Source organism: Sinocyclocheilus rhinocerous, unplaced genomic scaffold, assembly GCF_001515625.1.
Source record: "Sinocyclocheilus rhinocerous isolate Xijiao unplaced genomic scaffold, SAMN03320098_v1.1 scaffold1482, whole genome shotgun sequence".
NCBI classification, from domain to species: Eukaryota; Metazoa; Chordata; class Actinopteri; order Cypriniformes; family Cyprinidae; genus Sinocyclocheilus; species Sinocyclocheilus rhinocerous.
Window position 1 is genome coordinate 625,697 of NW_015624221.1, and position 14,460 is coordinate 640,156.

Here is a 14,460-nt window from a genome sequence, read left to right on the forward strand (position 1 = left end):
TGGCATAATATATATATATATATATATATATATATGTATAGTTTGTATGTATGTATGTATATATATATAAACGTTTTATCAAAAACTTTACCAACTTTACTCAAAAACTTTAACAAAAACTCAATTAATATTGACCTGCCAAAAATAAAATTCTGCTATGCGTGAAGATAAAATAATATTCCAAAAATATCATTGCTCACTTTTTGCAATCCCTTTCAAACTTTCCATTTCACTCAGAAACATCACATTATCAAAATTAAATTTGTATGGACTTACAGAAGATAATAAACCAAACAATGCGTATTATTCTAAATGTTCATGACAGCAAACTTGGCTTTGAAAGCAAGACATGGAAAGCTATTTTGATGGCTTCCAGCCCAGTGTTGAGGCAGGGAAGTGTAGTATCTGTGGTTTCTGAGGTGTACAAATATCAGTGGACCAGCAAAGATTGGCCTTGTTTTGCTCTAACCTTGCCAGCAGCTCCAGTTAAACAGCGAAGTGCTATCTGTGGTCAAGACACGAAGCAGATAAGACATCAATTACTGAGCCATTAACATCCAAGAAGAGATAAAGCATTATTATCTTAAAATGCTGCCCTCTCATTTGTGGGCTACTCTAATTATGGCTCTCGGTCCAAAGAATCAGTCCAGTGAATTTTAAGATAGTGGTTTACTTCTCTGGTACTGTAGGGAACAAACATGGCTTTGATTCTTCAAAATATATAAGATACATCAATGCAGTCCAGCCAAAAGTTAATATTCTTTCATCATTATTTGTATTGTTCTAAAAACTCTTTGACTTTATTTCTTCAGTAGAAAACAAAAAAGCAGAAAGAAGGATTTTCAAGCTGCTCTTGTCCATACTACAAACATGGATGATGGTTTATAATATATTATCAACCTCCAAAATTCCAAATCTTCTGAAGTCATGAAATAGCATTGTGTGAGAAAATCAAATGGATCATTTGCACTTGTGTGCACTCAGGCAGGATGCTTCAAGACACGGCACGCAGGGTTTGACATCAGCAATCCCAAACATCGTTTCTAGAGCATCTCATGCGAATAACATTTTACATTTCAGTCTGTCCCTCACACAAAGCTATTACTATCTTTGTAAAGCTATGACTTTAGAAAACTTGGACTAGTACATGAGTCACACAAGTGTAACTTTTGGAGCTTAAGCAAGACATTACAGTTGTCATGCACTGGTCAATTTTTAGATTTGGGCTTTTTTGCTTCCATATAGAAAGAAAGCATCCAATATACAAAATTATTATTATTATTATTATTTTTTTTTGCATCTGTACATGGAAATTCCAATACATATCTTTAAAGAAATATGTATTTAAAGACCAAACTTTACAGTTTTATTACAATCTTTATTCTTTATTCTTCATTTTATTTTATTTGTTCATATATCATTTGCCTGATTTATTTATTATTTATTTATACATTAATAATATACTTATTTATTAACATTTAATTCCTAAAAACATGGTTATTTTGTTTATAATATTTTCTGATTTCTAAGTGATAAAAAGAAATATCCAAAATACCCGCTGTAAAATACTTTTACTCTAATATAAAGAAAGCATCCAATATACAAAATTATTATTATTTATTTATTTATTTTTGCATCTGTACATGAAAATTCCAATACATATCTTTAAAGAAATATGTATTTAAAGACCAAACTTTACAGTTTTATTACAATCTTTATTCTTTATTCTTCATTTTATTTTATTTGTTCATATATCATTTGCCTGATTTATTTATTATTTATTTATACATTAATAATATACTTATTTATTAACATTTAATTCCTAAAAACATGGTTATTTTGTTTATAATATTTTCTGATTTCTAAGTGATAAAAAGAAATATCCAAAATACCCGCTGTAAAATACTTTTACTCTAATATGTCAACAAAATGAAACAAGAATTTTGAACCAGGTTTTATTCAATGTTTGCAAATGTATGCAAATGTATGCAAATTAGCGCATATTTATTTAGACACTGCATAATTTGCATATTTAAACATTCAATTTGAGAAAACTTGTAATACAAAATATTTGTCTTAATTTACTGTGATTAATCAAATGGGAAAGTATGGTGATATCTATTATTTTAGTCTATTCACATTTAATGTCTTGTCTTATGAATGAACGTTCGTTCATTTGTTTATTCAAGCTAATTGATAACCTCTTCTTTCATTGTACTGAAACAAGCAGCTTGAATAGCATGCAAAAAGACACAAGAAGTGAAAAAATTAGGGATTTAGAAAGAAAATAACGACAATTTTTAATACAATTTCCACTGTCTAGTTTTTTTAAATACTTTAGCTGCCTATAATCAAGCAAAGAGTCAATGAAGCAAGGATGGCATTAATGATTATGTAAATTCACTGTTCTTGGTTTATCAGTCATTTTCTCCACCAACAATGTCAGCCGGTCGTTTTGTCTCAGCAGACGGGACACATGAGCTCCAGCACAAAGGCATAATGTCTGGCTGCTTATCATGTCTCTGGAGTCGGTCCTCTGGCCACAGTCTCTCAATGGAGATGTTTGACTGTGTGATAGGCATCTAAATTCATTTGCAAATGTGCCCTTTCCATTCAGCAGTCCTATTGACTAAAGACAGACTCTGTTCAGTGTGCAGAGGTGGGCCGTATGATCAAAACTTTATATCAGGATGTGACGTAATTCATATCATGGCAACTGTATATATAAATATTGTTATATAATGTAAATACTGGTTTTTTTTTAAACTTTTTTTTTAAAGAAATTAATACTTGAGCAAAAGTAAAGACATTTAAAATGTAACAAAATACTTCTATTTCAAATAAATACTGTTCTCATACATCAAAGAATCCTGAAAAAATGCTTCCTGAGCAGCAAATCAGCATATTAGAATGATTTCTGAAAGATCATGTGACACTGAAGACCGGAGTCATGCTGCTGAAAATTCAGCTTTGCATCACAGGAATAAATTACACTTTAAAACATATTCAAATAGAAAACAGTTATTTTAAATTGTAATAATATTTCACAATATTACTGTTTTTACCGTATTTTTTATCAAATAAATGCAGCCTCTGTGAGCATAAAAGACTTCTTTCAAAAACATTAAAAAATCTTACTGACCCCACACCTTTGAATGCTATATATATATACAGTATATATATATATATATATACATATGTAGGCATCTCATAAAGGGGTATAACATGCTGCCAGGTGATGCCAGGGGCAGTTAGAGGGGCTTTGGGGTCTCGCCTCTTGACCGGAGATTTGGATTAGTTTACACCCCTCTTAAAGGTGGCAGCCAAGAGCCTCCTATTTCTGCCTGCCCTATTTAAGGCAGAGGGTGGCAGTCTTTATAGCCTTTATAGCCTGTCATCTCAAATGGCTTCAATGGAGAACAGAGTAGAATTTAAATGTGTGCTAAACTGACTGGAGCTCCTAAAATTAGACCCCAGGGATATTAAAAAAATAACACAACGATACGCTCTCGACTGTTTTAAAAGTATTTTTTGGATTGCAGTAATTAAAACATACTCTTGTCGAACAGATAACATAAACACGCCGCATGGGTGTTTTGGACATTGTGACTGGACAGGATTGGTCTGACCGTCTTCTCACAGCATGAATTGCACAATTCTCAGCCAATGCCTGGAATATTTCACCAAATGCCACTGGAAACAGACGAGGGAAATGGAGTCTTGTGACGCAGGGTGGTGTGGAGTGACTGTGGTCAAATGACCACAGGGAAACTGGGCTCTGTGGGATGTTTTCTATTCAGTATTGGGATCGTGCCAGCCTGCAGACCACCTCCAGACTGCCCACAGTCCTTTCTGATGCATAACACACACACAAAACAATGACAAAATCTGAATAAAATTGCCATTTGTGGTCTGATTTACGGGTGCTGGTGAACAGATTATACTGCTCTCCAAGCATACTACATGTAACCACTGCAGCACTGAGCATGATTTCTTAAATAATAATAATACATGATCAGATTTTCAGCTGAAATGTATGTGAAGTTAATATACAATTTAGGGTCAGTAAGATTTTTTTTTTCATGTTTTTGATGTCATTTGATCAAAAATACAGTGAAAACAGTAACATTGTGAAATATTATTACAATTAAAAATAACTGTTTTCTAATTAAATATATTTTAAATGTAATTTATTCCTGTGATGCAAAGCTGAATTTTCAGCATCATTACTCCAGTCTTCAGTGTCACATGATCCTTCAGATATCATTCTAATATGCTGATTTGCTGCTCAAGAAACATTTCCTATTATTATCAATGTTAAAAACAGTTGTGCTGCTTAATATTTTTGTGGAAACCATGATACACTACCATTCAAAGGTTTGGGGAAAGAAATAAACAAAGAAATTAATACTTTTATTCAGCAAGGACACATTAAATTGATTAAAGTGACAGTAAGGGCAATTATATTTCATTTAAAAAAATTATAGTGAGGCTTGTTTTGTTTTGCTTGTCTCCACACAAATGTTAAATAGCAAAAACTGTTTCCAAGATTGATAATAATAAGAACCATTAATAATAAGTGAGCACCAATTTTTTTCAAATTTGTATAACTTTTATATGAATCAGTGAATAAAATTGCAGTACTGAGTGCAATTTCTTCAGACATTACAAATGGCTAGTATATTCTACGAGTGACTGAATCTTGCACAAAAAGGTAAAAAGCTATATAAACTAAAACATATACTTCCAAACCTCGACAGAATTGCATACATATCCTCCTTACATTCCTCGCTCTGACTTTCTCTCTCCAGAGAGCTGACCCACCAAATGAGGATGTCTCAAAAAAGGACAACAAATCACATGTCTGAGGACCAGAAGCACACCACAACTTAAAATAAGGAGGCTCGCCGCTTAGACCACAAGGTTGAGGACAATTCCAGTGACACGGCGGTGTGTGTGTGTGAACTTGACTCGACCTCTGTGATCAACACTATAAACTCATCTGATTAAATCAGTCTCTGTCGCACGCACGGATTATCAGAGACGTGTACACAAAGAAGCTCTGTCACAAAATTCCAATGAATGCTGATGATTTGATGTCGGACCGACTGATGACCCGAACACAAACTCTACAGTATGTGAACTCTGAGTGGCCATCATTAGTTAATAAAGGAATAATCGAAGCTAGTGAGCTGCCTTGATGTCTACGGACTATACAGGCAGATGTTTATTAAGGAAGCATCCGAATAATGCTGATTTAAAAAAGACTTGTGTAAATAAATAGTAACAATTATTCCTAATAAATAAATGAATAAATACTGCAAATAAATAATTTATAATAATGTATTTATTTGTAATAAATAAATAAATATTTAAATAAATAATTTATGTATCTATGTAAAATATCTTAATTAAAATAAATAAATAAATACATACCTACATACATACATATATACTGTGTTTCAAGTAACTTACAATTGAAAAAAATAAAAAATAAAAAAAATTGTGGATTTACAAGCAGAAATGTGAAACTGGTATATTTGTAGTTGTCTGAAACGAAAATAGAACTGTTTTAAAACTTTTGGGAAAGTCTAATAATTTCCAGTCATTTGTTTATAATGAGACTACAGCTTCACTCACCCTCCACTGAATCTTCACAGCACTGGTTGAAGTTCTCGTAAGAATCCCAGCGAATCAGAGGATCTTGGGTATTGTAGTCCACAGAAACACTGGGCCCGTTCTCAAGGTGGTCCGTTCCTATGACAGAGCATCCAGACTCAGAAGCTGCTAGGCTCAGTTTACGTCCTATTTCCCAATATTTCTGTGATTTATTTAATAGCTGAACATGAATGACGATAAATAGAGTTCTTACCTTGGATTTTTTCTGGGCCGAAAGAAAAGACAAATTCCACTTTTCCATATTCAGGAAATCTGTCATCTGAAAAAAGAAATGGACTGATCAAGCCAGTGTCACCAATACAGCTGATTTAATTCAAACAAAAGAAAACATGAAACCAACCAAACATAGTCTGAGATGTCACAGCATAGCCAAAAGTATGACTATACAAGGCAAATCCAGCATACCTTTAAATGTTTCATCAAGCTCATCTTTGCCGAAGATGATGCCCAGATCATGAACAGCACAGGTGTGAAACTGCACTCTGAAGATGACATCACGGGACGGGCTGCGGAAGCGTTTGTGATAACACTTGAGCTGTGGAGGACATGAGAAACCACATTACAGCAACAGGTGAAACACACACAGACCTGAAAGGGTAAAAGAAATCATGCACTATTACGAACCGAAAATATGCTGGTTTTCAGCCAGGCAGAATAAGGTCATACAAGTAGACACTTGAAGCATTACAGTTATAAACAACCATAAATGTTCTGGTTAAACACAAGTTAAGTTTGATTAATAATAACGTTGATTACCACTAAAAAATGATTTTGACATTTGCAAATAAATAAATAAAGTATTATTATTATTAACAACTAATAGTTATAAATCAATCAAATACACAGGGATTAAAGCAAAAAAAATCTTTTGACTGAAAATTTTGCCTCAGTCAAACCCCATTCCACAGCCATACCTGTCACACACCCAGTTTAAGAGCAGTTTTTTCTTCTTGTAATTAGGAGCGCCTGTCCTCCCAATTTAAAACATTTAGGAGCACCTTCTAATCAATAATAAAAAATTCTGATCAAGAATTAGCCTTCCTAATACAAGCTGACATTTGACTCAAAGTGATTTCAGGGGCATTTTCTTTTTACCTTTGTAAATGCATTTTTCTAATTTTATTAAATGTATGCAGTGTTTCCTAGGATTTTTTTCCAGCTGTGGTGGCAGGACTATTTCTCATGGACCACGCCCCGTCCCCTCCCCACCAAAGAATCAGGTGCACTCAGAATTGAATTTATTTTAAATATTTCAAATTAATAAATACACTAACTTTCGTACAAATGTAGCAACACTTTCAAAGATTTACGAACGGAAATGTGCAAGTGATTTTTTTGTTATTTATAAGTTGTCTGGAGCGTGAATAAAACTGTTTACTACTTTTCTAAAAGGATGAATTTCTGGTTTGCATTGCCAGTGTAATTCCTGTGAGTGGAGATTGCTTCACTTAAACTTGTAACCACGATTTCTGCTTCTTTGTTTTCAGCTGAGGGATGAGTTGAAATGACTTTCTGCCAGTAGATCTTAAAGGCAGGGTATGTGATTTTTCAAAAACACTTTAGAAAACTGATTCGGGCCGAATATTTCTGTGTCTTTTTCCCGTGTTACTTGAAATGTTTCCTTTTTGAATCGTTGTTACCAAAGGCGAGACACGTGAGGAAAAAATAAGTAGCGGGACTATATTCTGTCATAAATCGCATACCATTCATTGCTGAACTTTCTACCGTCCGTTACTGGAAATGAAATGAAATTATGGGTTGATATGTCCCGATCTCAATAAAGTTTACATACGCTTTTGGTCCGTGAATTAGATCTCGCTCGGGACGCGCGCTGTCCGTGGAGGTTTGGCCAGGGCCGGTTCCAGAATTAAACCAACATATTATATGTTCCGTCCATTGCCAATCACTGCTATTTTTCGAGAGTGAATCACGCATAAATATGCAGATGTCATTCCCGAAACTTTGCAGGGTGTAGCCTATGTGTCCGAAAAATGAAAGTTTCATACAAATTCTGAATGGATTACACCCTAGAAAGTGCGCAAAGCGCATTCCCTTTATCACTAAAAAGCGTCACTCATCTTCGTTCATCGCGATCTTTTGTTGTCATTATTAACCTTTTTTTTTTCGTTTGGCACAAGTGAAGTTGTTTTTGATGATTTGCCTAAAGAGCATTATTACCTGTGAGGTCATGATTGAAGTAAAAATTTGAATGAAATATAATTTTAAAGGAAAATTGAGAAGATTAATTGAAGCTAAACAATGCATCCCAGGCGCAGGGCTTTGCTGGAAATGCTAAAAAATCGTATTGATGTGGTCATGGTTGTTAGTAATCTGTTCACTGATTGGTTGAAACCGACACGGCTGCCGGCTGCCGCTCACAAAAAGATCAAATATTTTTCTCTTTGGCGGCGCCTGCCTCGAAGCGCCGTTGCCTGTGGAAGCGGCAGGATTTTGGGTGCAGGAGAACCGCTTGCGCTCCGCCTCCGCGCCACCAGCGAAACCGCCCGCGTTTTGCCACTTTCCGCATGTCTCCCATTGAGAATGTACTAGACACTCGCGACTGCCGCGTACCGTGTGAAAGGGCCTTAAGTCCTGGCTGCCAAACACATCTTTCTATTTGCATTTAACAGAAAGGGTCATCCCTTCTGATAACAACACAAGAGCATGCAGGAAGCTACAGAGGTGATGTATGGGAAAAGCCCATGTGGGCTCCTCTGATGGTGTGTGATTCAGAAACCCCCCAGACACAGAGGCCCGCCTGTGATTGGATGTCTTGAAGGCTGGGCTACATGCCAGGGAAGCATGAGCAATAGCGTGTGGGAAAACATGGGGTGTTTCTTACTAGATCCCAGATGTGTAGACGGGCTGCATAGCCTGGTAGATCTTAAGGAAAGGGCGGCAACCTGAGAAACCATGAGAGAAAGTGAGAGAGAACAAAGAAGGTGTTACTAGAGCTCTAGAAGTGGAATATCTAAAGTGCTGGAGCAGAAATTGTCTCTATAACTCTCTCAGATCCTGTGTAAAGCCAGTATTAACATGCATCCCGAAAGATACTTTTTATAATGTTTATAGAATGTTTTCAGGTATTTACACATGTCTCAAATGTATCTCCACCGATTTGAGAATCAAGCCCCATGTCACAGTCTAGGGAGGATGGATTAATTTACACTACAAATGCGATGCGGTCACATGTGTTTCTGAATACCTCCGACTGTGGTTTCAGTGATCGGATCACAAAACATTCTGGACCCCGTCTACACCTGTATTTAGCGTTGACCTCTTGTGATCGGATCACCCAAGACGTGTGTAATAGAGCAGCATGTTGTCAGTCTGACAGGGAGGCGTCAAAAGCAGCAGGAGTCGAGACGGACTCAAACCTGCCTTCAACACCTCCAGCAGTCTCTGACAAATGCCCACCGGTCAGAGCATTTCAGCTCACCTCCTTTGGACTCGAAGTTTGGGATCCCGTGCATGATGACGTGGTGCAGAAACAGGGGCTTGTTGTTGATCTTGATATGGCCGGAGAGCAGACCGCTGAAGTACTGCACATACCTAAAATGTAACATTTAAATAAAATACAAAAAAAAATATTAAAATAAAAAATACACAAAATACAATTTTAATATATAAAATGTACATATCTAAAAACTTATAATAAAAAAGGTTTCATTTTGTTAACAGTTAATAAAGACATTAGCATTAATGCATGAATTAACAATACTTTTACAGCATTTATTAATCTAGGTCGATGTTAATTTCTAAATATACTATAATATAATAATTTACAATAAGTAACAACATAATAATAATAATATTAAATAATATAATAAATCTTTACAATAAGTTTAAATTTTTTAACACCCATTTAGGAAACACAGATGCACCTGTTGTACACTATAATCTTGCTGAGTGTGTTAAAAACTTTCAAGGTTTCAAGCAAGACATATATTCATGAACAGTGTTGGGGAGTAACTAGTTACATGTAACGGAATTACGTAATTTAATTACAAAATAAATGTAACTGTAATCAGTTACAGTTACTAAGAAAAAATGTGTAATTAAATTACAGTTACTTATGAAAATGTTAAGGATTACAAAGATTTTTTCCACACACACTCCCACATACAGATTTAATTGAGTTCTTCCATAAATTGCAGTGACTGCTCTAAAATATGAAACACCAATGTTTCAGAAGTTTATAACATGCTTATCCGATAGGGTTTATGTATATGCTTTATTTTTTTTAAAAAGTAATCAAATGTAATCAGTTACATTACTTTAATAAAGTAATTGAAAAGTTACACTACTTATTACATTTTAAGTAGGGTAACTTGTAATCTGTAACCTATTACATTTCCAAAGTAACCTTCCCAACACTGTTCATGAAAGTGTGTATTACATAACATCTATCTAAACATTGTTGTGAGGACCATTTAGGGTCATGAGATGGTTTCATCTGCTGCGATTTCAAACCCTTGGCACAGATGTTATGTTTTATAAACAGGAAAAAGTATTTTTCTTCTTGAACGTTGAGGTCGTGTCCCTGGAGATCGACAGTGATCAGCGCTTCTGCATCTTTCTGGCCGAGCGCCCGAGGCCTGGTTTCCCATGAACATTCAGTTGTTCCAGGGCCTCTCTATTCCAGAAGAGCAGAAATCATACGCTGCTTCTTTCCTCCTGGAGCAAAGCTCTTACCATGACTCTGCCTTTCCATTTTCCATAAAGGGAGCGCAAGTATGTGCCCCAATGAAATCTAGTTTTAATGAAACCTGAAGTGCCCGTCTTTCCATATACAGATGGAATGCTTGATTCTGTAAAAGCAGCACATCCGTGGCCAAGTGTTCCCTTATGAGCCATAAACGGGTGTGCGTATAGGTATGTACACAAAGCATATGTACACTTTTATCAGCAACTCTGGGTTTGTAACTGTACAATGGGTTTCAACAATCTGTGAAACTACTAGTGAAAATACATCTATTGTACCTTCTTTTTTAATATAGCATTTTTCAATCACAATCAGCATTGCAATCTTGTGTCAATGGACGCAAGAACATCTGACCATCTGAGCAAAGAGTCATTTGATCGGATTTTGTTAAGATTTTGTTTATTTGAGTAATGAACTTGAATCTTTCTAATGAATCATGAATCTTTCTAAGACTAATGAATCTTTAATTTAAGTTTCTTATGATCACCAAGGCTGCATTTGATCAAAAATACAGTAAAAACAGAAATATTGTGAAATATTAATACAATTTATAAGTTTTCTATTTGAACATATTTTAAAATGTAATTTATTCCTGTGATGTAAAGCTGAATTTTCAGCATCATTACTCCAGTCTTTCTTATATGCTGATTTGCTGCTCAAGAAACATTTCTTATTATTATCAATGTTAAAAGCAGTTGTGCTGCTTAACATTTTAGTGAAAAGTGAGATACATATTTTAGGATTCTTTGATGAATAGAAAGTTCAAAAGAACAACAGTTATTTTAAAATAGAAATATTTTGTAACATTATAAATATCTTTGCTATTATGTTTGATCAATTTAATGTGCCCTTGTAAAAGTATTAATTTCACACTGACCCCAAACATTTGAATCATAGTGTATATAGATATATAAATGTACTACTTACTAAAAATTTAATTTGTACACCAAAAAAACAATGTTACCAATAAAATGGTACTATTTATCCCAGTATTTGGCAATTGCAGTGAGCTAAGCAGCAATACTCTGAGCACATCTGATCCGAGACCAGTTGTAGTGAGAGATGGTGGTCCTGAGGCAAGATTAGACATGATGTGTTTAGAAACCTTGGAGAGATTACTCAACATCAAGTATTTTTACTTTTAAGGATATATCACACTGCCATAGGGTACAGTTAGTTAAACAACATAACCTAACTTAACCTAGCAAAACTACACAAGCATTGTTTGCATGTTTGGAGCAGCGTTATCAGGAGGGTGAAGCTCATAAATTTGAACAATGGCTGAAGCTGAACGCTCACAATGAGGGTCAAACTCATAAAGCACAGAGATAAGAGGTCAGATGGGGAAAACAAAGCACCACTGACCTTCTCTGGGAGGGCTGACCCACAGGAAGCACTTTATCTTCATAAAACCGCTTCATGGCAAACCTGTCCAGAGCCTGGTCTGCACTGCAGAGGCAAAGCAAACACTTACATTACTGCAAACACTTGGGCCATTTTCTTCAATACAAAAAAAAATAAAAAAAAGTCATATTCATAATAAGCATCTTTGTCTTGTTTTCCAGTAATAGTATTTAAATGTGCTTCTTGAATTTACTGGAAGCTTTTTGTTCATAAAAATAGCATGAATGCACTTTTTTGCATCAGGGATGAATTTGATCAGCACTTAATTTGAGTCTTGAGACAAATCCGCCTTTGTAAAATGATGCAATTTGGCAGCTGTTTTTCTTGTTTTTCATGTGTTACCTAATGCGTGGCCGGTCTTGTGATGTGGGATTAAGGTCTTTCCATAATAAGTGCTCAGAGGAGCATCTTTAATTCAATAAACACAGACAGTACGCTGTCTACACATCTTACCTCGCTGATATGTTGCTGTAATGCATGTACGCAGCTACAACTACCCCCGTTCGACCTCGGTTTCCCTGCAGGAAGAGAGGAAGATGGGATTATCAATGAATGCAATACATTATTTCATGTCTCCATTATATATGTGTACAAATATATGGAATATTTAACTCAATTTTAGTTACAATTAAGTGAACTTCTAACATCAAAAACTGGCAATTTGTATATATATATATATATTCAAAAGGATTCAAACAAAAGATGTTTCTCAAGAATAAAGTTTTAATACATTTTAACAGAATAATTTTTTAGGCTTTTCCTGTACTAATGATTTTTTTTTTCCCAGTTAGTTATTTGTAAAACCCCTTTAACCCCAGAAAACAGTACCACAAACATTAGCAATGGATAAATTATGAGATGCTTTGTGGTAATAATTAGTGTTTGCCACTCAAAACATTGAATTGTGTTTGCACAAATGACAAAAATCAGTATGTGTGATAATATAATAAAAATATCAAAAAATATTATTTATATTATTTATATCATATGTATGATACCATAAAATTGTAAATTATCATTAGCTGGTATTATCGTTAACTAAAACTATTAAAACGCGTTTACATTAAAATACAATAAAATTTAATAAAATGTAATAAAATTAAATAAAACTGTATAAATATAAAAAATGAAACATATTTTATTTCAATTAGTTACCAAGTCAGCATTTCTAATTTTCATTTAGTTTAAGTTGAAGTACTAAAATTACTAAATCTAGAACTGAAAAGAAAAACTAAAACTGTAATTAATAATAATAATAATAATAAAATCAAAATAGTTTATGTATGTCAAACAAAGCACACAACAAAATTTCTAAAAATAACAAAATTTAAAATGGAAATGGAATATATACAAATGAAACCCAACGCATTAATAAATACTATAATACGACATTATATTATAATACTAATATAACACTGTTCCAGAGTTCAAAAGGTATTTTAGAGCATGAATAACCAAAACGTTATGATGCATCAGATCAGAAAAACTTAAAACAAACTATTTCATGTATAGTTAGAGTCATTTTAATCACACAGTTGTGTTCTTTCTGAATGAGTGAACATTTCCACCATCAAGCCATCGCCTCGTGTTTCCACTGTTACAAAGAGCAACACAAGTTGCCATAACAATGCAGTGTTTATGGTTTCCTGCTAAAAAGGCAGCATATTTGTGTTCAAGACATTTCTGGCCCTTTATAAATCCAGATCACAACCTCTCTTGGCAGCTGAGAAAGCTCTCACAGAGCACTAATAATGGGTAAGATGCGTCTTGAGGGTGTGGAAAGAGCCGGCTCTGTTTGAAATCAAATGGGAATACAGCAAACTGGATTTCTAAAAGCACTAGACCCATATCAGGACAGACCTGCGACCCCATTGAGAAGCAGCAGCTGTGAAGATAACCCACAAACTCCACAAGAGGCTGTTTTTCTGACGTTTATACTCACGGACAGAATCCCTTTCATTAGCGAGGCACTTTAACGATACCGCTATCCTCAAAAACAACAAGAAACATTTTACAATCTAACTTCAAAATGCATTGTCATCATTTTAATGTTTGTAAGTGGTAACCAGCTATGTGACTTAACCAGATCAGAAGGATGCATTCAAATGAATTGTTTAAGAAAACAGATTTGCTGGAACCTCAAGACAGGGTCAGGCAAAGGGTTTCAAAACAATGGCCTAGTAATGACTTTACAAGTAAAATCCGTGATGATTTCTTACATAAAAACTCTGCTGTTGCATCATAAATCACACTGTCCAGACCACCATGACCTTTAATGACCCCACACCAACCCAGGTTTATGAAGAGCTGCCTGAGAACGCCATCTACTGACAAACCACTATGGCTGCTATTTACAGTAACTATAATGTGCAGATGGAAAAACTATTAGGCAAACATCAGACTATGGCTCTGTTTCAAAACCTAGTGAGCAGCCCTGCAGGCTACTGCCTACTAAGGGAACATCATAACTCTCATGAAACCTCATGAGACTCAAAGCACAATGGATTTCAAAAGAGTAAGCATGCTGCTAATCTAACAACACAATACTATAATATATATATTGTAAGTCGCTTTGGATAAAAGCGTCTGCTAAATGACTAAATAATAATAATTATTAATTTAAATGCAGCCGTTACCCCAGAAACCCTGTAAACAAAGCAGCTGCACTACTT

At 34.7% G+C, this 14,460-nt stretch overlaps 1 protein-coding gene across 1 annotated transcript in view; it reads right to left on the bottom strand.

The window, feature by feature from the left end:
* The window catches only part of LOC107739685 (tensin-1-like), a 207,344-nt gene that overhangs the window by 53,519 nt on the left and 139,365 nt on the right, over window positions 1-14,460 (bottom strand). Inside the window, exons 10-17 of the mRNA XM_016551885.1 lie at window positions 12,242-12,306; window positions 11,750-11,833; window positions 9,119-9,231; window positions 8,522-8,582; window positions 8,059-8,275; window positions 6,085-6,214; window positions 5,873-5,938; window positions 5,641-5,757 (exon numbers count right to left, since the gene is read on the bottom strand). Coding sequence (XP_016407371.1) covers window positions 5,641-5,757; window positions 5,873-5,938; window positions 6,085-6,214; window positions 8,059-8,275; window positions 8,522-8,582; window positions 9,119-9,231; window positions 11,750-11,833; window positions 12,242-12,306 — 853 coding nt within the window. The remainder of the gene's footprint in view (window positions 1-5,640; window positions 5,758-5,872; window positions 5,939-6,084; window positions 6,215-8,058; window positions 8,276-8,521; window positions 8,583-9,118; window positions 9,232-11,749; window positions 11,834-12,241; window positions 12,307-14,460) is intronic.